Source organism: Papio anubis, chromosome 5, assembly GCF_008728515.1.
Source record: "Papio anubis isolate 15944 chromosome 5, Panubis1.0, whole genome shotgun sequence".
NCBI classification, from domain to species: domain Eukaryota; kingdom Metazoa; phylum Chordata; class Mammalia; order Primates; family Cercopithecidae; genus Papio; species Papio anubis.
This window is the reverse complement of record NC_044980.1, coordinates 131216287-131238912: the sequence shown is the minus strand read 5'-3', so window position 1 is coordinate 131238912 and position 22626 is coordinate 131216287. Positions and strand designations below refer to the sequence as shown.

The 22626-nt window shown below is 44.4% G+C and overlaps 1 protein-coding gene across 2 annotated transcripts in view; it reads left to right on the top strand.

The window, feature by feature from the left end:
- ETF1 (eukaryotic translation termination factor 1) overlaps positions 1 to 22626 on the top strand; it is a 38260-nt gene that overhangs the window by 4500 nt on the left and 11134 nt on the right. For both annotated transcript variants that reach the window (XM_003919603.4, XM_021939721.2), the window contains exons 3-4: positions 21154 to 21329; positions 22300 to 22439. In XM_003919603.4, the coding sequence (XP_003919652.1) occupies positions 21154 to 21329; positions 22300 to 22439 (316 nt within the window). The remainder of the gene's footprint in view (positions 1 to 21153; positions 21330 to 22299; positions 22440 to 22626) is intronic.

Sequence of the window (22626 nt, the reverse complement as noted above, 5' to 3'; positions counted from 1 at the left end):
TATCTAATGAACACTTGGTCAGATAACCCTCATAGCCATAACCCTTGTTTGAAGGTCAGTGCAGCTTGCAAACTTCTGCTGTAGTGTTTGGGCATTTTAAAAACTGGTTACTTAAAAATAACTTGTTGATATCTTAACTCTAAATGAAATAAAATTAGTTGTTCCTGCCCCCAAATATAACCATTTTTAAAGAATCCCCACTGAATTCCTCACATTATACAGAATTAAAAGTTAATGTTTTGGCGAGATCATTGAATAGGTTAATGTTTTAAATCTTAGAGATAATATGAACAGCTTGCTTAATTTATATACTTTGAATAAATTAAGGTATGTTGGATGTGTTTGAGTACCTTCCCTAAGTAAAAATTGTTGGTTAATAGAATATTCACCTAAATGGTGGTGGTAATAATGTTCTCAAAGCACTGAATTTCACATTTTTTTCCCCCTCACTATCCTCAAAGGGCTGGTTGTAGCTAAAGTGCTACTTTGTGGTCTTTGATACAAATACCTGAACCATTTAAAGTTCAGGCTCATAAAGAAGACCTTTTTTGTCCTCTATTCTGGCTCTTTCCATGCCTCCCTCCCCCCAAACTGATGGTTAGACAAGTTAAAAGACCACGTGAGGACTAGGCACATTGGCTCATATTTGTAATCCCAAGACTTTGGGAGGCCAAGGTGGGCAAATCGCTTGAGGTCAGGAGTTCAAGACCACCCTGGGCAACATGGTGAAACCCTGTCTCTACTAAAAATACAAAAATTAGCTGAGTGTGTGGTGGCTTGCACCTGTAATCCCAGCTACTTGGGAGGCTGAGGCAGGAGAAATGCTTGAACCTTGGAGGCGTAGGTTGCAGTCAGCCGAGATTGAGATTGCGCCACTGCACACCAGCGTGGGCAACAGAGTAAAACTCTGTCTCGAAAATAATAGGGGCTGGGTGCGGTGGCTCATGCCTGTAATCCCAGCACTTTGGGAGGCTGAAGTGGGCAGGTCACAAGGTCAGGAGATCAAGACCATCCTCTCTAACAGTGAAACCCTGTCTCTACTAAAAATACAAAAATATTAGCCAGGCATGGTGGCGGACACCTGTAGTCCCAGCTACTCGGGAGGCTGAAGCAGGAGAATGGCGTGAACTTGGGAGACAGAGCTTGCAGTGAGCTGAGATTGCACCACTGCACTCCAGCCTGGGCGACAGAGCAAGACTCCATCTCAGAAAAAAATAATAATAATAAAGACCACATGAGGAAAAAAGTCAAGAACTAGACTATTTTAGGTTTTGTGAGAAGAGATGAATATAGAACAAACAACTACAGACCTCTCTCACTCTTTCCAAATTTTGGTTTCCACATGTGTGACTATGGACATTACTCTTGGATTAGGTGGTGACAGTGAGATAATACGGGTTAAAATATCTAACACCACATTTGCCACATAGAAAGTGCTCTGTAAATGTTAGCTCTTTCCTTTTGTATATGCAAACATTGATTCTGCAGAGATATCCTAATGGAGAATTGTATTATTAAAGGATCAGGATACAGATGCCACAGGTCTGAACTATGAGAAAGGGAAGAAATAAGTGAGAGAGAAAAGAGGTAAAGGGAAGAGGGCAGAGTATATATGTTAGAAAGGATGTGGTGGTGGTCTTTAGTTTCCTCCAAGTATGTAGGCTGCCTGCTTCAACTCAGAACTAGTCCTAACAGCTGTTGTATCTGGCATGGTGTTCTATGCACTGTGAACCTAATAAGCAATTACTCCCTTTGAATTTCAAGTCGTGATAGACTTCCTATTATAATAGCAGATATACTTACCCTTCCTGGGAAGGAAGGCTTACTGTGGACATACTGCAAGGTAAGCGAGAGTACATAGTTAGAATACCATTTAAGGCAGGGTGCTGTGTAGGTTATAGGTCTTTCCTATCTTCCACACCAGTTGTACCCTTTCTTCAGAGGGCTTGTTTTCTTTGAACTTGAGATTGAGGGTCAGCCCAGTACAGCACCACCCCCTGTCCTGGGATGGTACTTCGTTGTTAAAAAAGTTAGTGTCATCTTTGCAGCAGGGCTAAATGGTCTTAGATCTTATTTGAAGAGTAGGAAGGAGAAATTTGCCTTCCCACTGCTGGATCTGTTCAACTAAGAGGCTGGACAGTAGAAATTACTTCTCAGTCCAGCCTATTCTCTAGGGATCTCAGAATAGAACCTTCTCCTAGGATACATTCTGTAGGTGTCTTTCAATTCTTCAGCAGCCTGCTATCTTAGTGAGGGGGAGAAGGAATTAGGAAGGTTCAGGCTTTTTTTCTCCGGCAGGTTAGAAATTGAGAGTCTGAGGTTTCTCACTGAGTACAGTCCTCAGAGAGTATAATGAAGCTCCCTCTGATACGGTTTTATCTTATGCCATTTGACACACATCCTTGCCCACTGTCTTTACTCTTCTCACAATCCTTTCAGGTTCAGAGGACTTGACATTTTCAGGTGCGTGACAACTGGCTCTTGTCATACAGATAACTCTGCATGTTGAGTTTGTACTCTTGATTTCACATTTTCATTTGTTCTTCTAAGATCTCCTTTAGAAGAATGATCATAGGCCGGGCACGGTGGCTCACGCCTGTAATCCCAACACTTTGGGAGGCCAAGATGGACGGATCATGAGGTCAGGAGATCGAGACCATCTTGGCTAACACGGTGAAACCCCATCTCTACTAAAAATACAAAAAAAAATTAGCCGGGCGTGGTGGCGGGCACCTGTAGTCCCAGCTACTCGGGAGGCTGAGGCAGGAGAATGGCGTGAACCCGGGAGGCAGAGCTTGCAGTGAGTCGAGATCGCGCCACTGCACTCCAGCCTGGGCGACAGAGTGAGACTCGGTCTCAAAAAAGAAAAAAAGAAAAAAAAGAAGAATGATCATAGCCAAAATAAAGGTTCTTTTTGTTTTCCTGCCATGTCTGTGACCTTATAAACTAGATTTTCCTCCAAAATACACATATAAGTATATGAATATGAAGCCCAAAAATGCACTTTTACTGTTAACCAGTAAGCTAATGGGCTTCACCAAACACCTGCTGTGAGTTGGGCACTAGATATTTTGGAAGAAATATGTAATAAAATGAAAACATGATCTGCCACACAACCATGGAATGATAATATAAACCATTTTCAGCTCCGTATTAGTGAGTACAGAATAACACAGTACATGTTGAAGGGGATTTAGTAAAAGCAGATGATTAAAGTCTTTTTTTTTTTTTTTTTTTTTTTGAGACGGAGTCTCGCGCTGTTGCCCGGGCTGGAGTGCAGTGGCCGGATCTCAGCTCACTGCAAGCTCCGCCTCCCGGGTTTATGCCATTCTCCTGCCTCAGCCTCCCGAGTAACTGGGATTACAGGTGCCCGCCAACTCACCCGGCTAGTTTTTTGTATTTTTTTAGTAGAGACGGGGTTTCACCGTGTTCGCCAGGACGGTCTCGATCTCCTGACCTCGTGATCCACCCACCTCGGCCTCCCAAAGTGCTGGGATTACAGGCTTAGAGCCACCGCGCCCGGCTTGAGACAGAGTCTTGCTCTCCCGTCCAGGCTTGAGTGCAGTGGTGTGTTCTCGGCTCATTGCAACCTCTACCTCCCAGGTTCAAGCAATTCTCCTGCCTCAGCCTCCCGAGTAGCTGGGATTACAGGTGTGTCCCATCAAGCCTGGCTAATTTTTTTTTTTTTTTTTTGAGACAGAGTCTTGCTCTCTTGCCCAAGCTAGAATGCAGTGGTGCGATCTCAGCTCACTGCAGTCTCCACCTCTCAGGTTCAAGCGATTTTCCTGCCACCGCTCCTGGCTGAAATTCATCTTTTATTAAAAGGAGATTATAGTGAGCAGAGACTTTGTCACTGCACTCCAGCCTGGGCAACATAGCCAGTCTCCATCTCAAAAAAAAAAAAAAGCCAGTTATTCATCCATTGGCTTCAGTTTCCCCATCTGCTTCATGGGTGAAATAATGTTTTTTTTCTTCTTCTTCTTCTTTAAAAAAGGTAACATTGGCTGGGTGTGGTTGCTCATATCTGTAATCCCAGTACTTTGGGAGGTCTTGGCAGGTGGATCACTGAGGTAAGGAGTTCGAGACCAGCCTGACCAACATGGTGAAACCCTGTCTCTACTAAAAATACAAAAATTAGCTGGGTGTGTTGGCACGTGCCTGTAATCCCAGCTACTTGGGAGGCTGAGGCGGGAGAATTCGCTTAAACCCAAGATGCAGAAGTTGCAGTGAGCCATTACCAGCCTGGGCTATAGAGGGAGACTGTGTCTCAGAAAAAGAAGAAAAGAAAAGTAGTTTTCTGAGGATGAGTAGCATACATATTGACCCCCCCTTATAACAGCTCTGTGTGAAAAGCTATTATTGCCATTTCATGGATAAAGAAGTTAGAGTACATACAGGGAGTAAATAGCTGCTTAATATCACAGCCTTTAGTAAGGGTCAGTGCCAAATTCTGTACTCCTTTTCTGATTTCAAAGCCTGTGGTGCTAATTTATACAACACTACCTTGCTCTTTGGCAAGTATTTATTTTGCTGAATAGAGATGTCTCCCATTCCCTTCTGAAAGGAAGACTCTTGTCCATGGACATTTGTAATTTTGTAGAAGGAGCAGGTGTGCTGAGACTCAGGTGCAAAGATTTAAAAGAAAACAGGCATGCTATTTCCACCCTAGGAAGAACTTGGATACTGAACGTGTTTATTCTTGACGAATATCAGGGGAGAGAGAAATAACTTGTTGCAAAATCCCTCCCCAGAAGCTCATTCATATATTAGAAGGCAGATCCAAGTAGTGAAGTGGTGAATCCTGAACACTGGTTGTGATTGCAGTCTCTTGCTTTGCACTGTTGTAAGAACACTAGAGAAATTTTCCAGCTTCGAAGCTGCTTCCTGATGGAATATTCCACTGGGTTTTGTGAAGATCTTTTAATTTTTCTTTTTAAGACTAATAATGCCTATCATTATAGAAAAAGTGTACACACTCTACCAGATGTGTACATTTTTGTTTTAGTTGACTGAGTAAATCTTTGTTCTTTGGGGGATAAAAAGCTAAAATGAACCTTTGTGAACTTTATTCTGAAAATGTTTGGATATCTGAGTTATTCTGTACCCTAGGGGGGAGGTTGCTGTAATGTCTCAGTAAGTTCCGGTCTTGGTATTTCTCCCATTTGGTAATAGCATCTGACTCTAAGGTCAATTGCATAAACCAATTTCAGGTAACTTTCCTAGTCCCTTTGAAGGGTAACAGAATCATCCCTCCTAATGCTAAACCTTTTATAAAAGGCAGCCCCATCCACCTCCTAACCTGCCTCATAGATGGTAGTAGCAGCGGGAGTGGGGTGGCATTAATGTGAGGATCAACAAAATTAAAATGAGATATTTCATAAGGGGTGGTTTTGTTTAGTGCTGGTTTTGTTATGGTAAACGCCTAATAGTATGATGGTTTGAGCTTTTAGGTGCAGTGGAAGTTGGGGACAGTTAGTCAATTTAAGGCACATTAGTTCCTCTCCAAGGACTGACAGTTTGTTGTTGGTTTTTGTTTTGTTTTGTTTTGTTTTTGAGACAGAATCTTGCTCTGTTGCCAGGCTGGAGTGCAGTGGTGATCTCGGCTCACCGCAACCCCTGCCTCCCGGATTCAAGCAATTCTTCTGCCTCAGCCTCCTGAGTAACTGGGACTACAGGCGCCCGCCACCACACCCAGCTAAGTTTTGTATTTTTCGTAGAGACTGGGTTTCACCACGTTGGCCAGGATGGTCTCGATCTCTTGACCTTGTGATCTGCCTGCCTCAGCCTCCCAAAGTGCTAGGATTACAGGCGTGAGCCACTGCGCCTGGCCAGATTTTTTTATTGGTATTTTATTTGGTAGTTTAGAATAAATCTCTGATGTTTGCTTAGAAGAGTATATAGAGATGATGGTAGGAATTGGCCATTTATTCATTTGTCCGATGTTTGAGTGCTGCTATGTGCTCAAATGATTTCTGCCCTCAAGAAGCTTATATACACTTGGGCTGGGCGCGGTGGCTCATGCTTGTAATCCCAGCACTTTGGGAGGCTGAGGTGGGTGGATCACTTGAGGTCAGGAGTTCCAGACCTGTCTGGCCAACATGGCGAAACCCTGTCCGTACTAAAAATGCAAAAATTAGCCGGGCGTAGTGGTCCACACCTGTAATCCCAGCTACTTGGGAGGCTGAGGCACGAGAATTGCTTGAACCCGGGAGGCGGAGGTTGCAGTGAGTTGAAATGGCACCACTGTACTGCAGCCTGGGTTACAGAGGGAGACTCCGTCTCAAGAAAAAGAAGCTTATATACACTTACTGTAAACAGTGTGTTTCGTTGTTTGATACTTGGTGGAAGAGAAGAGAGAAGTTGGGTATCAGGTCCCTTTGAAGTGACTGGCCATAGGTTATATCAGAATACTGAACTCATGCCACAAAAGTTTTAGGAAGGAATGAATTTCTGTGGAATTTCTGTGGTTCTCCCTTATGATAAATTACAGAGTTTCCAGTGTTCTGGCCATATTATTTTTGGTGTAGCTCTTTTTTTCTGTGGAAGATTTGGCAAGTCCTGTAATCCCATAAAGGTGACCATCATCTGCTACTACAAAATCAGCTCATACTTCAGGACTTAACAGGATTCAAATAAGACTCCAACCCCATCTGATATTACCTCTCTCCCCTCCTCATTTCTAGTTGGGCTGTGCTGCTACTTTCCAACTGGTACTACTGGTGGAGGGGAGGCAGTAGTAAAGAACTAGAGCTCCATCTCATTACCATTTAGTGATCAGTTACTATCTGTTCTCCAAGCTAGGCACTTGACATATATGATCTTGTAGAATCCTCATAACCTTGTGAAGTAAGTAGAAACTGAGACCCGCAGGGATTTCTGTGGTTTGCCTTTGGTCACACAGCCATTAAGTGATAGAGTTGGACATGAGTCTGAATCTGGGCTCCTCCTATTCTGTTCCCATATTAACTCCATATAAAAAAGACCATCTTAATTTAAAAGTTTAAACTTAGTTTTACAAATTTGGGAAAAGAAAAATAGAAAACACACAGTGAATAAAACAATGACAGTTTTGGAAATGGAGTAGAAATTGAAGAGAAACTGATTTTCAGGTGGTGATCCATGTAATACTGCTGGCTTAGTGACTCCCGGAAATGATCTGGCTGAGATTGATTGATTGATTTTTTTTTTTTTTTTTTTTTTTTCCCCCAGGCGGAGTCTCACTCTGTCGCCCAAGCTGGAGTGCAGTGGTGCAATCTTGACTCACTGCAAGCTCTGCTTCCCGGGTTCATGCCATTCTCCTGCCTCAGCCTCCCGAGTAGCTGGGACTACAGGCGCCTGCCACCACGCCCGGCTAATTTTTTTCTATTTTTAGTAGAGACGGGGGTTTCACCATGTTAGCCAGGATGGTCTTGATCTCCTGACCTCGTTATCCACCCGCCTTGGCCTCCCAGAGTGTTGGGATTACAGGCGTGAACCACCGCGTCTGGCCTCTGGCTAAGATTTAAATTGAGCTTTGTGAGGTAGGCACAGATGGGAGCTTGAAAAGGGAAGTGGTGAAAAATTTGGCCATCCATTCCCTCGGCACAACCCAGCCATCAAACCCTGGGATGAAAGCTTCTTGGAGAGCATATACTGTACATCCCAATTAGGGAGTATAGTAGGCAGTCTCTAAAACATTCCTGGTCCTAACCTGAAAGTAGTTACGTGACTTACAAGTGATGACTTGGATGGCAGAGTACTTGAAGGGGAGTGAGTATTCGGGCTGGTAAAAGTTGAGTATCTCTGAGCTGTCACAATTCATTATGGTTGTATTATAGCTAGGTTGTCTTAGGTTGTGGGGGTTTTTTGTTTTTTGTTTTTGTGCTGCTATAACAGAATACCACAGATTGGTGTTATGGTAAGGGCCTGCTCTCTGCTTTTAAGATGGCACCTTGAATGCTGCATCCTTTCTTGGGGAGGAACACTGTTCCTCTCGTGGCAAGAGAACAAAAGAGAGATGGCCCACTCTTATAAGCACCTTATTTTATCGTGTGTGTGTGTGTGTGTGTGTGTGTGTGACTATAGCTGTCAAGTCTTATAAGCACCTTATTTTAAATAGCAGCATGAATCTATTCATGAGGGCAGAGCCCTCATAACCTAAACACATCCCATATGCCCCACCTTTCAATACTGTTGTGCTGGGGATTAAGTTTCCAACACATGAATTTGGGGGGACACCTTCAGACCATAGCATAGGGTAAATGCAGCAAGTGACCTCTCTGGGTTCTTCTTCTTTGGGTGGAGGTGAGGTTGTGGAAGCTTGTTACCTTCAGCTGACCTAGAGATGACCCTGTGAAGAAAGCAAGCAAGATGCAGTGATTCTCAACCCTAGTTCTGCATTTTAGAATCTTTCGTATTTGAGGCCAGGCACGGTGGCTCACACCTGTAATCCCAATTCTTTGGGAGGCCAAGGCAGACAGATCACTTGAGGTCAGGAATTCGAGACCAGCCTGGCCAACGTGGTAAAACCCCGTCTCTACTAAAAATAGCCAGGCATCGTGGCGTGTGCCTGTAACCCTAGCTACTTGGGAGGCTGAGGCAGGAGAATCGCTTGAACTGGGGAGGTGGAGGTTGCAGTGAGCAGAGATGGCGCCACTACACTCCAGCCTGGGCGACAGAGCAAGACTCTGCCCCAAAAAAAGAACCAGCTGGGCATGGTGGCTCACACCTGTAATCCCAACACTTTGGGAGGCTGAGGTGGTTGGATCATTTGAGGTCAGGGGATCAAGACCAGCCTGGCCGGCCGGGCGCGGTGGCTCAAGCCTGTAATCCCAGCACTTTGGGAGGCCGAGGCGGGTGGATCACGAGGTCAGGAGATCGAGACTATCCTGGCTAACATGGTGAAACCCCATCTCTACTAAAAATACAAAAAACTAGCCGGGCGTGGTGGCGGGCGCCTGTAGTCTCAGCTACTTGGGAGGCTGAGGCAGGAGAATGGCGTGAACCCGGGAGGCGGAGCTTGCAGTGAGCCGAGATCACGCCACTGCACTCCAGCCTGGGAGCACAGCGAGACTCCATCTCAAAAAAAAAAAAAAGACCAGCCTGGCCAACATGGCAAAACCCCATCACTATTGAAAATACAATTAGCTGGGTGTGGTGGTGGGCGCCTGTAATCCCAGCTACTTGGGAGGCTGAGGCAGAAGAATCGCTTGAATCCAGGAGGCGGAAGCTGCAGTGAGCCAAGACCACACCACTGCACTCTAGCCTGGGCAACAGAGCAAGACTCTGTCTCAGAAGAAAAAAAAGAATCTTTCATATTTCAAAATTGAGACTCTCTCACCCAAAATCATCACCACCCTCTCTCTCCCTATTTGGAAACTATTGAGTCAGGATGGAGGAAGAAGGGATCTTTTCTGTTTGAGCATGTATTCTTTTATTTTGCTTTTTTAGAAAGCTCTAAAAGGATTGGGGGCGGGGAAGTATGCAGACTGAAGTGTTCTTGAGCATTGTTGATGATGGTGAACATTGATGAAGATCCTTGGGGGTCAGGCGGGCATGGTGGCTTGCGCCTATAACCTTAGCTGCTCAGTGAGTCTGAGGTGGGAAGAGCGTTTGAACCCAAGCGTTCGAGACCAGCCTGGGCAGCCTTGTGAGATCCTGTCTCTAAAAGAAAAAGAAAAATTAGCTGAGCATGGTGATGTGTATCTATAGTCCCAGGCTAGGGTGGGAGGCTCACTTGAAGCCAGGAGTTTCCAGGCTACAGTGAGCTATGATTGTGCTAAAAAAAAATAAATTATCTTTCTACTTGAGTTTTGTTTGGGATTTATTTATTTGGTTTAGTTCTGTTTACAATTCCTTGTTTTCACCGGTTTGATTTTTCAGAAGTTAATCCTCTGAGTGAAGCATTGATGAAAGCTTTGATAAGCCAAAGTGCCCCTAAAACCAATGAGAACAAGAAGGGATCTGAGTACAGAGGTCCCTGGGAGCTTTGAGGGATACTTTGCTGTATGTTGTCTCTTTTTTTGCCCAGTTTTTACAACCTGCATGTGAGTCATTGCTGTACCCCATGATTCACTAGTTCTTTGATTTTGGGAGAAAAGTATAGGGACAGTAGAAAAATGAAGGAAAACTATTAACGGTTAAAGAAGGTTGTAGATTGCCTGTGTAGCCAGCATCTCCTTAGTGAGAGCTTTATTTTTCATTCTCCCCTGAAGGGTGTTCACTTTAAAAGTCATGGAAGTATTCAACTTCCTTAATTTTATTTTGGGTGTTTACACAAACTGTTCCAACAACTTTGATTGGCTTGCAGGGGTGAGGGTAAATGAATGTTTATCTCATTTGGAATCTTCACTGGAAGAACAATCTGCTTGTTTTGTTTGTTTGTTTTTTGAGATGGAGTCTCTGTCACCCAGGCTGGAGTGCAATGGTGGGATCTTGGCTCACTGCAACCTCTGCCTCCCGGGTTCAAGCCGATTCTCCTGCCTCAGCCTCCCGAGTAGCTGGGATCACAGGCATGCACCACCACACCCAGCTAGTTTTTGTATTTTTAGTAGGGATGGGGTTTCCTCATGTTGGCCAGGCTGGTCTCCAACTCCTGACCACAGGTGATCCACCCACCTTGGCTTCCCAAAGTCCTAGGATTATAGACATGAGCCACCGTGCCCAGCCCAGTCTGCTTGTATTAAACCTAACATACAAAGCATGAGAAGTTATTAAACTACCCTTTAAATTTTTAAAGTAAAAGCCATCCATTTAATAATCTGCATTTCCCCTCCCTAGTCAGGTGTCTTATTTTAAAAATTCAGAAACTTAATGTTTCCCCCACAGAAGGTAGGAGGAGAGGCACGCAGGGAAACTAGTGAAAGGTAATTTTTTGCACCTAATTCAAAAGGAATAAGAAGCCAAGACTACCTTTCAAGTTTTGTTTCATTTATCAACTTTGCAGAAATCTACCAAACAAAAAACAATTCTTAGGCAAGCTACACTTTTGAGCCATTTTTTAAAGTGGAATCCTATAACAAGATTACATTCTTAGGTATATTTGCTCCTTGGTCCTCTGGAATGTTACATGGACGTGGAATGCAAGGTTGCCCAACTGGGCTATACGGTAGGGTTGCTTAATGAATGTTTATCTTCTTAAACTATCAGCAGTGGAAATTAAGTAGCTGCTTATCTTAAGGTCATTGCTTTGCCCTCCACATCATTATCTTATTTGAAGAGTTGCCCTAAGGCATTTTGAGTTCTCTCAGTTAATTTGTCCCAAATTTCTCCCCTCTTTAGCCTTAAACTTTCCAAATCTTTGGGGTTTGTTGCCTGTTCTTCCTCAGCTCTGAGGCTTCACCTCTGCTATCCCTTTACATTGCATTCCCTGCTGACTGCATCTTAGGAAGCTCTTCTCTGTAAGTCAGAGCATGTCAGCTTTTTAAAAAAACAACCCCTTTTAAGGAAGAACTTCCAGGCAGGCATGGTGGCTCACACCTGTAATGCCAGCACTTTGCGAGGCCGGGGGGTGGGGGTGCGGGGTGGGGTGGATCACCTGAGGTCGGGAGTTCGAGACCAGCCTGACCAACATGGAGAAACCCCGTCTCTACTAAAAATACAAAGTTAGGCCGGGCGCGGTGGCTCAAGCCTGTAATCCCAGCACTTTGGGAGGCCGAGACGGGTGGATCACGAGGTCAGGAGATCGAGACCATCCTGGCTAACACGGTGAAACCCCATCTCTACTAAAAAAAAAAAAAAAAAAAAAAAAACAAAACAAAACACTAGCCAGACGAGGTGGCGGGTGCCTGTAGTCCCAGCTACTTGGGAGGCTGAGGCAGGAGAATGGCATAAACCTGGGAGGCGGAGCTTGCAGTGAGCTGAGATTCGGCCACTGCACTCCAGCCTGGGCGACAGAGCGAGACTCTGTCTCAAAAAAAAAAATACAAAATTAGCCAGGCATGGTGGCGCCTGCTTGAAATCCCAGCTACTCGGGAGGCTGAGGCAGGAGAATTGCTTGAACCTGGGAGGCGGAGGTTACAGTGAGGCGAGATTGCACCACTGCAGTCCAGCCTGGGCAACAAGAGCAAAACTCCATCTCAAAGAAGAAAAGAAAAGAAAGAACTTCCTACAAACCCCTACGGTTGTAGGCCCCTTGAGAATTGACTTACCAAGCATAAGCCAGTAAAATTGGTACTCAAGTACCAATTTTCTCTTCATATTCTCCCTGTGCATGAGTGGACCCCTGTGTCAGGTAGGTGGCACCTACAATCTAGATTGTGATGGAAGTTCTGTTTAGTTGCCCAACATTTCCAGCCTCTCCCAAAGCAAATGTCTTTTCCCTCCATTGGCCTGTGTGTAGAATTTGACATAACTCCAGAAAGAATTATCAAAATTTTTTTTGAAAATTACAGTTTAGAAGCCCTAGCAAGTGTTTGTGATGATAACTTAATCAGTGTATCATAAATTTCCTTGATTCCGTGGTTTGGCCAGAATACTTGCTCCCCTATCCAAGGGGTGGCAGCAGAGCACACACCATACTCTCCTGTGTACTGTCTTTGATTAGCTTCTAATTCATTGGGGAAAATAGCACAAAAGTTTATGAACCAGCCTTCAAGGTAGACACCCAAACACAATTCTGATTTTTGGAGATATAACTTTGACTGCCAATCTGAGAGTAACTATTTTTGATAGTGGGAGGACTGGACAGCCAGCTCATCTACTTACAAAGAAAACTGTTTTCTGGGCTGGGTGCGGTGGCTCACACCTGCAATCCTAGCACTTTGGGAGGCCAAGGCAGGTGGATCACAAGCTCAGGAGTTCCAGACCAGCCTGACCAACATGGTGAGTACTTTGGGAGGCTGAGGTAGGCAGATCACAAGGGCAGGAGATTCAGACCATCCTGGCTAACATGGTGAAATCCCGTCTCTACTAAAAATACAAAAAAATTAGCTGGTTGTGGTGGCATACGCCTTAGTCTCAGCTCCTCAGGAGGCTGAGGCAGGAGAATCGCTTGAACCCGGGAGGCAGAGCTTGCAGTGACTGAGATCACGCCACTGCACTCCAGCCTGGGCAACTAAATGAGACTCCATCTCAAAATACAAAAAAAAAAAAAAGATCAGCTGGGCGTGATGGTGCACGCCTGTAATCCCAGCTACTGCAGAGGCTGAGGCAGGAGAATTGCTTAAACCTGGGAGGCGGAGGTTACAGTGAGGCCAAGATCGTGCCACTGCACTCCAGCCTGGGCAACAGAGCAAGACTCCATCTTGGGGGGCAGGGAGCGGGGGGAAGAAAATCATTTTCTGCCTGGAAAACCTGTGGAATTAACCACTAGGAGAAAACTTCCAGGGCAAGAGCTCCTGTTAATGAGATCCCTTCCCAACGCAAATACCGAAGACACCGTAGTACACGTTTATGAAATTTCGCTTTATAAAAATAAGCTTTCTAGGACCCAGTTTGAGACCTTTTCGTATTTTAAACACCTGTAGTTAAAAGTTAATATAGGGGGGTTATTTTGTTCACAGTGCTGCTTCTCTTCTTACTAGTCACTGAACACATAAGCCCATTTAATTTGACTTTGTAACCAGCTTTCTTCTTGCCAGCTTCCAGTGGACTCTGTATAGGTGAGATTCTGTTAAAGCTGGCATATTGGGCTACTGTGAGATTATGCACGCTCAGTAATTAGGGGAAAGTTTAGATGGTTCTGGCAGTCTTAACTACAATATTAAACCTGTTATATACTTGGTTTTTTTTTGTTTTGTTTTGTTTTGTTTTGTTTTTTGAGACGGAGTCTCGCTCTGTCACCCAGACTGGAGTGCAGTGACCAGATCTCAGCTCACTGCAAGCTCCGCCTTCTGGGTTTACGCCATTCTCCTGCCTCAGCCTTCCGAGTAGCTGGGACTACAGGCGCCCGCCACCTTGCCCGGCTAGTTTTTTGTATTTTTCAGTAGAGACGGGGTTTCACCGTGTTAGCCAGGATGGTCTCCTGACCTCGTGATCTGCCTGTCTAGGCCTCCCAAAGTGCTGGGATTACAGGCTTGAGCCACTGCGCCCAGCCTGTTACATACTTTTAAGAGTATAGATCCGCCGGGCGCAGTGGCTCACACCTGTAATCCCAGCACATTGGGAGGCCGAGGCGGGCGGATCACGAGGTCAGGAGTTCAAGACCATCCTGGCTAACATGGTGAAACCTCGTCTCTACTAAAAATACAAAAAATTAGCGGGGCGTGGTGGCGGGCACCTGTAGTCCCAGCTGCTGGGGAGGCTGAGGCGGGAGAATGGCGAGAACCTGGTAGGCGGAGTTTGCAGTGAGCTGAGATCGTGCCACTGCACTCTAACCTGGGTGAGAGAGCGAGACACTGTCTCAAAAAAAAAAGAGTATAGATCCAATAATCTATAGGGATCTCAGGAAGTAACTTTCTTACTGACTCATGAAATATCAGGTAGAAACAGTTTATAAAGCGATACCACATTTCTTTTTTTTTTTTTTTTTTTTGAAACGGAGTCTCGCTCTGTTGCCCAGACTGAAGTGCAGTGGCACGAGCTCTGCTCACTGCAACCTCTGTCTGCCAAGGTTCAAGTGATTCTCCTGCCTCAGCCTTCCAAGTAGCTGGGATTACAGGCGTGTGCCACCACACTTAGCTAATTTTTGTATTTTTAGTAGAGATGGGGGTTCACCATGTTGGCCAGGCTGGTCTCAAACTCCTGACCTCAGGTGATCCACCCCCCTCGGCCTCCCAAAGTGCTGGGATTACAGGTGTGAGCTACCATGCCTGGCCAGGTGATACCACATTTTTTAGTGTGCGTTGGTTCATATCACATCAGCCTTTGCCTTCAAGATGTGAGCAAGCTCAATTTATACTGATAGCTGTTGTACTAAAGCCAGCTTTTAGATCAGGTCAGGGCAAATTTGAGACTTCTAATTTCCTATATGTTGTAGTTTTCATTCTGTTTATACTTCTGCTTGTTCTCCTTATAAAATTACTAATAGGCCAGGCACGGTGGCTCATGCCTATAATCCCAGCGCTTTGGAAGACCGAGGCAGGCGAATCATGAGGTCAGGAGGTCAAGACCAGCCTGGCCAACATAGTGAAATCCCCCGTCTCTACTAAAAATACAAAAATTAGCCAGACGTGGTGGCGCACACCTGAAGTCCCAGCTACTTGGGAGGCTGAGGCAGGAGAATTGCTTGAACCCATGAGGTGAAGGCTGTAGCAAGCCAAGATCACCCCACTGCACTCCAGCCCAGGCGACAGTGTGAGACTTCATCTCAGAAATATATATATATATAAATAGTAAGCTGCTTTTCTTAACATGATAAAATTAGAATTTATTGATAATTTAGTAAAAACACAAATTAATACTCCTCGAGAAAACATGCTTTGACTTTTATAGAGGAAACTGTCAGGTTGAGACCAAGAGACCTTAAAATAAATATCCTAGGTCCTATATTTCTAGTCATGATGAATGTATTTTGTATACCATCTTTATATAATAAAATTAACTTCCACAAATTTAAAAAAAAAAAAAAAAAAGAAAATATCTTGGCGGTGCACAGTGGCTCACGCCTGTAATCTCAGCACTTTGGGAGGCCGAGGCGGGCAGATCACAAGGTCAGGAGATCAAGACCATCCTGGCCAACATGGTGAAACCCCATCTCTACTAAAAATACAAAAATTAGCCGGGTGTGGCAGCATGTGCCTGTAGTCCCAGCTACTGGGGAGGCTGAGGCAGAATTGCTTGAACCCAGGAGGCGGAGGTTGCAGTGAACCGAGATCATGTCACTGCACTCCAGCCTGGCGACAGAGCGAGACTCTGTCTCAGAGAAAAGAAAGAAATATCCTATTATGTACTGTCTGTATCATTTCCGTGTATACATATATATACACACACACACTTTTTTTTTTTTTAAGAGACACAGTTTCACTCTGGTTTCCAGGCTGAAGTGCAGTGGTGTGATCACAACTCACTGCAGCCTCAACCTCTAGGGCTTAGGTAATTCTCCCACCTCAGTCTCCCAAGTAGCTGAGATTACAGGCACATGCCACCATACTGGCCTAATTTTTGTAGAGACAGGTTTCATTGTATTTTTTTGGTTTTTGATTTGTTGTTTTGTGACAGTCTCGCTCTGTCCCCCATTCTGGAGTGCAGTGGCACGATTTGGGCTCACTGCAACCTCCAGCTCCCAGGTTCAAGCGATTTTCGTGCCTCAGACTCCCAAATAGCTGGAATTACAGGCGTGTGCCACCACTCCCAACTTTTTTATTTTTTTATTTTTTTATTTTTTTTTAGACAGAGTCTCGCTCTGTCACCCAAGCTGGAGTGCAGTGGCACAATCTCAGCTCACTGCACTGCAGCCTCTGCCTCCCAGGTTCAAGCAGTTCTCGTGCCTCAGCCTCCAGAGTAGCTGGGATTACAGGCATGAGCCACCATGCCTAACACGCCGAGCAACTTTTTGTATTTTTAGTAGAGATGAGGTTTCACCATAGTGGCTAGGCTGGTCTTGAACTCCTGGCCTCAAGTGATCTGCCTGCCTCAGCCTCCCAGACTGCTGGGATTGAAGGTGTGAGCCACCATGCCCAGCCGGTGTCTCACTACATTGCACAGGCTGGTCTCAAAACTCCTAGGCACAAGCAGTTCTCCTGCCTCAAGCCTCCCAAAGTGCTGGGATTACCAGTGTGAGCCACCTCGCCCAACCTTTTCCCCTTTAAAGTGCATTATTTCACTGTTTTCCCAGAGCTATGCAACCACTAATTTAAAAATATTTTCCTTAAAAAAAGAAAAAGTGTTTCCATCAACCTAAAAATCCCTATATCCTTTAACAATCACTCTGCATTCCTCCCTCCCTTCAGCCCCTGGCAACCACTAATCTACCTTTGTCTCTCTGGAATGCCTATTGTGAACATTTTGTGTAAATGGAACTATACAATATGTGGTGTTTTTTTTATTTTGAGACAGAGTCTCACTCTGTTCCCAGGCTGGAGTGCAATGGCGCGATCTCGGCTCACTGCATTCCCCCACCTCCTGGGTTCAAGCGATTCTCCTGCCTCAGCCTCCCGGGTAGCTGGGACTACAGGCGCCCACCACCACGCCCTGCTAATTTTTTTTTTTTTTTTTTTCTTGAGGCGGAGTTTAGCTCTGTCATCCAGGCTGGAGTGCAGTGGCTCCATCTCAGCTCACTGCAACCTCCGCCTCTGCCTCTTGGGTTCAAGCGATTCTCCTGCCTCACCCTCCTGAGTAGCTGAGATTACAGGCTCACACCACCATGCCCAGCTAAGTTTTGTATTTTTAGTAGAGATGGGGTTTCACCATGTTGGTCAGGATGGTCTCGATCTCTTGACCTCGTGATCCACCCACCTTGGCCCCCCAAAGTGCTGGGATTACAGGCATGAGCCACTGTGCCCTGTCTACAATATGTGTTCTTTTGTGACAGTTTTTACTTGATGTACTGTAAGTTAATGCAGTATGTCATTTCTTTTATTGCTGAATAGTTTTTCATCATATGAATGTACCAGATTTTGATTATTCGGTTATCAGTAGGACATATGGGTTTTTTGTTTTTTTTTTTTTAATGTTATGAATAATGCCTCTGTGAACATTGAAGCACAAATTTTTGTGTGTTACATATTTTGTCAATTCCCTTGGGTATATAACTAAGAGTAGAGTGGTTGGGTCATATGGTAACTCTGTGTTTAAACTCCTAAGGACTGCCAGACTGTTTTCTGGAAGTATTGTACCACTTAACATTCCCAATAGCATTGGATCAAGATTTCGATTACTTCACATGCTGTGTCTTTGTAGAAATGTCTCCTCACACCCCTTGCCTATTTTTTATTTGGGTTTTTCGTTGATGAATTATGAGTTCTTTACATATTCTTTATATTCTTTACATAAATCTTAAGAGATAATATGATTTGCATGTATTTTCTCCCATTCTGTGGGTCTTTTTACTTTCCTAATGCTATCCTTTGAAGCCCAAAGGTTGGTTTTTGTTATTGGGGGGTTTGTTTTGTTTTGTTTTTTGTTTTGTTTCGTTTTTTTGAGAATGAAAGCAAGTATATTAGAGAAGAAAAAAAAAAGAATGGCTACTCTATAGAGCAGCCTAAAAGTTTTTTATTTTGAAGTCCATTTGATGTAGACCATCTAAAATTTTAAATAGTCGTTTATCCATGTTGTGTCTAAACTAAGAAAAATCAGCATGAGAAAAACGAAACTTACAGGAATCCTTTTTGAAAAGGAATCACCTGGAATGAACTCCCCAGACGATTTTCATCTGCAGCAAATTGAGAACTACTGTTTTGGGGAAGTGTGTGCTCTAAAAAACTTTAACTTATAGCCTAGGCACTCTGGCTCACGCCTGTAATCCCAGCACTTTGGGAGGCTGAAGTGGGTGGATCACCTAAGGCCAGGAGTTCGAAACCAGCCTGGCCAACATGGTGAAACCCAGTCTCTACTAAAGATACAAAGAAAATTAACTGGGCCTGGTGGCACATGGCTGTAATCTCAGCTACTCGGGAGTCTGAGAGGCAGGAGAATCGCTTGAACCTGGGAGGCTGAGGTTGCAGTGAAATGAGATGGTGCCTCTGCACTCCAGCCTGGGCAACAAGAACGAGACTCTGTCTCAAAAAAAAAAAAAAAAAAATTATAAGTGGACTAAGTAGATTTTTAAAGGATTTTTTATCACTGTAAAAAATACATAACATGAAGTTTACCATCTTAACCATTTACAAGTGTATAGTTCAGCAGTCTTAAGTACATTCACACTGTTGTACAGCCAGTCTCTAGGACTTTTCATCTTGTAAAACTAAAAAAGCTATTAAACAACTGCCTATTTCCACCTTACTCCAGTTGTTGGCAACTGCAGTTCTACTCTCTGTCTCTATGAACTTTAATACTCTAGGTTACCTCATGTAAGTAGAATCATACAGTATTTGTCCTTTTCTGTCTGGCTTATTTTTCTTAGCATAGTGTGTTCAAGGTTCATCCATTTTGTGTATGTCAGAATTTTCTTCCTTTAAGACTGAATGATATTTCACTGTGTACACACACCACTTTTTTTTGTTTGTTCATCCACCAATGGGTGTTTGGGTTGCTTCCACCTCTTGGCTATTGTGAAAAATGCTGCTGTGAAAATTGGTGTGCAAGTACCTGCTCTCACTCTTGGGTGTATAATGGGAAGTGGAATGGCTAGATCATATGGTAATTAGTTGTTTTGTTTTTGGTTTTGTTTGGGTTTTTTGTTTTGTGTTTTGTTTGTTTGTTTTTGAGACGGAATCTCACTCTGTCGCCCAGGCTGAAGTGCAGTGGCACTGTCTCGGCTCACTGCAAGCTCTGCCTCCTGGGTTCACGCCATTCTCCTGCCTCAGCCTCCCGAGTAGCTGGGACTACAGGCGCCCGCCACCACACCCGCCTAATTTTTTTTTTGTATTTTTAGTAGAGATGGGGTTTCACCGTGTTAGCCAGGATGGTCTCGATCTCCTGACTTCATGATCCACCTGCCTCAGCCTCCCAAAGTGCTGGGATTACAGGCACGAGCCACTGCGCCCATGCTTTTTTTTTTGAGGAGCTGCCACACTTATTCCACATGGCTGTACCATTTTATATTCCCACTGGCAGTCCACAAGGGTTCCAGTTTCTCCACATCCTCACCAACACTTTGTTTCCCTCCCTCCCTCCCTCCCTTCCTCCCCTCCTTCCCTTCCTCCCCTCCTTCCTTCCTTCCTTTCTTCCTTCCTTCATTCCTTTTTTGAGGCAGTCTTACTGTTGCCCGGGCTGGAGTGCAGTGACAAATCATAGCTCACTGCAGTTTCTAACTCCCGGGCTTGAGTGATCCTCCTGCCTCAGCCTCCTCAATAGCTAGGGCTACAGGCCTGCATCACGTGACGTCCAGCTAGTTATTTTTTGTACAGATGGGGGCCTCATTATGTTGCCCAGGCTGTTCTCAAACTCCTGGACTCAAGTGATCCTCCTCTCAACCTCCCAAAGTGCTGGGATTACAGGTGTGAGCCACTATGTTTGCTTTGCATAGAACTAGGAATTTTTCAATGAGGTATTTCTTGACTGGTAGTGATAAGTGTCTTTGGAAGTTGTAGATGAAAAAGATATGTTACTGGCATTGGTGTTGAAATTTAAAGGGGGCTTAAAAATGAGTTGGTAACTGCTCAGAAGGGACCTCCCATGTGGCAGGGCCTTGATGGTATCTTCCATAGGGTCAGACTTTGGTCCCGTTTTTTAGTTTTAAAAACTTGAATTTGGTAGGGCACCCAGAATTTATCAGGCTGTCAGTGGTACCTCCTTTTGATCAAACTCAAATGCAATTAATGTGTTGCCATTTAAAGAGAATGAGTTTGTGAGAGAGATTTTTTTTCTCTCTCTCTCCCTCTCTCTTGAGACTGAGTCATCTCTGTCGCCCAGACTGGAGTGCAGTGGCACAATCTCAGCTCACTGCAACCTCCACCTCCCAGGTTCAAGTGATTCTTGTGCCTCAGCCTCCTGAATAGCTGGGATTACAGGTGCCTGCCACCATGCCCAGCTAATTTTTGTATTTTTGTTGTTGTTGTTTTAATAGAGACAAGGATTCACCGTGTTGGCCAGGCTGGCCTCGAACTCCTGACCTTGTGATCCACCCGCCTCGGCCTCCCAAAGTGCTGGGATTACAAGCATGAGCCACCATGCCCAGCCGAGAGAGAGATTTCATAACTGGGACATTTCTGTGATTTCCAGAGTTCTTCTTTTCCATCATTAGTGTGCTAAATTCGTGATTACAAATATGCCTAGACTTTGGAAAGACTCATTGCATTATCCTGTCATGGCATCTCCCACTCAACCACCATATTTGAAGGCTCTCCCATAGACAGATTCACTACCAAATGCCAGCCTGTTGACACTCTTTATTTATCATAGATAGCTTCTTTCTTTACCCTTCGGAAAAGAGGTGTTTCTCAAGTATCTCTCCAAGTGCATTCTTTACATGACTTATCTCAGTATTCAATCAAATTGAGCACTAGATTCTGAACACTGTTCCTAACTCTGTGTGTACGTTCATAAACAAGACTATGATAGTCCCTACATTACCCCTTTGAGAGTGACTTGTTTCCATAACTTTGGGGGCATCTCCCTCAGCTTGCTTTTACCAGAGAGAAACGAGTTTACTTACGTAATATTTAAACCCCTAATGAGTTATTCTTTCTTCCACAGCAATGGCACCAGCATGATATCATTGATCATTCCTCCCAAAGACCAGATTTCACGAGTGGCAAAAATGTTAGCAGATGAGTTTGGAACTGCATCTAACATTAAGTCACGAGTAAACCGCCTTTCAGTCCTGGGAGCCATTACATCTGTACAACAAAGACTCAAACTTTATAACAAAGGTAATCTGGAGTTTGCTCCTTTTCCTTCTCTATGCATCTTGGTTATGTTTTATACTGTGATCCGGCTATGGTGCTTTGTTCACTGATGTTTCCTTCAGTCAGCCATCATCAATGTCTCTTTGCCCTTGGTGGTTAGCTTTTTTGTTTTGTTTTGTTTTTTGTTTATTGAAAGTTAAGTAGGCCAGGCACAGTGACTCACGCTTGTAATCCCAGCACTTTGGGAAGCTGAGGCAGGTGGATCACTTGAGGTTAGGAGTTCGAGACCAGCCTGGGCAACATGGTGAAACCCTGTCTCTACAAAAAATACAAAAGTTAGCCAGGCCTAGTGGCAAACACCTGTAGTCCCATCTCCTCTGGAGGTTGAGGCGGGAGAATCGATTGGACCCGGGAGGTGGGTTGCAGTGAGCCACGATCTTGCTGCTGCACACTCACCTGAGTGACAGAGTAAGACATCATCTCAATTTTTTTTTTTTTTCCGGGATGAGACACAGTCTCTGTCACCCAGAGGCTGAAGTGCGGTAATCCGATCTCAGCTCACCGCAAGCCTGCCAGGTTTAAGCAATTCTTCCACCTCAGCCTCTTGAGTAGCTGGGATTACAGGTGCCCGCTGCCATGCCTGGCTAATTTTTGTATTTTTAGTAGAGACAGGGTCTCACCATGTTGGCCAGGTTGGTCTTGAATCCCTGACGTCAGGTGATCTGCCCACCTTGGCCTCCCAGAGTGCTGGGATTACAGGCGTGAGCCATCATGTCCAGCCTGTTTACTTTAAAGAATAAATCCTACTGAAACATCTCAGAGGAAGTTTTAAAATTAGGGAGCGAGTTCTGCCTGAGATATCAGGCTTTTTCTGCTTTATTTAAATTATGACTTAAAGGGTCAGGCAGGGAAAATAGGCTATGGAACATTTTCTATTGATTGAGGAAAAACTGGGTGTGGAATAAAGTAGACAAATTGTTTGTGTTCTTTGCAGTACCTCCAAATGGTCTGGTTGTATACTGTGGAACAATTGTAACAGAAGAAGGAAAGGAAAAGAAAGTCAACATTGACTTTGAACCTTTCAAACCAATTAATACGTCATTGTATTTGTGTGACAACAAATTCCATACAGAGGTAAGAAGTCAAGCCCAGAACATTTTCATCACTCCAGAATTCTTTCCCCATACCCGTTAGCAGTCAGTGCCCCCTCCCTCCCACTTACCTCTCTCATTCTAAGCAACCACTATGTTTTCTTTCCGTAGATATGCTTGTGCTGGATTTCTTTTATTTATTTATTTATTTATTTTATTTTTATTTTTTT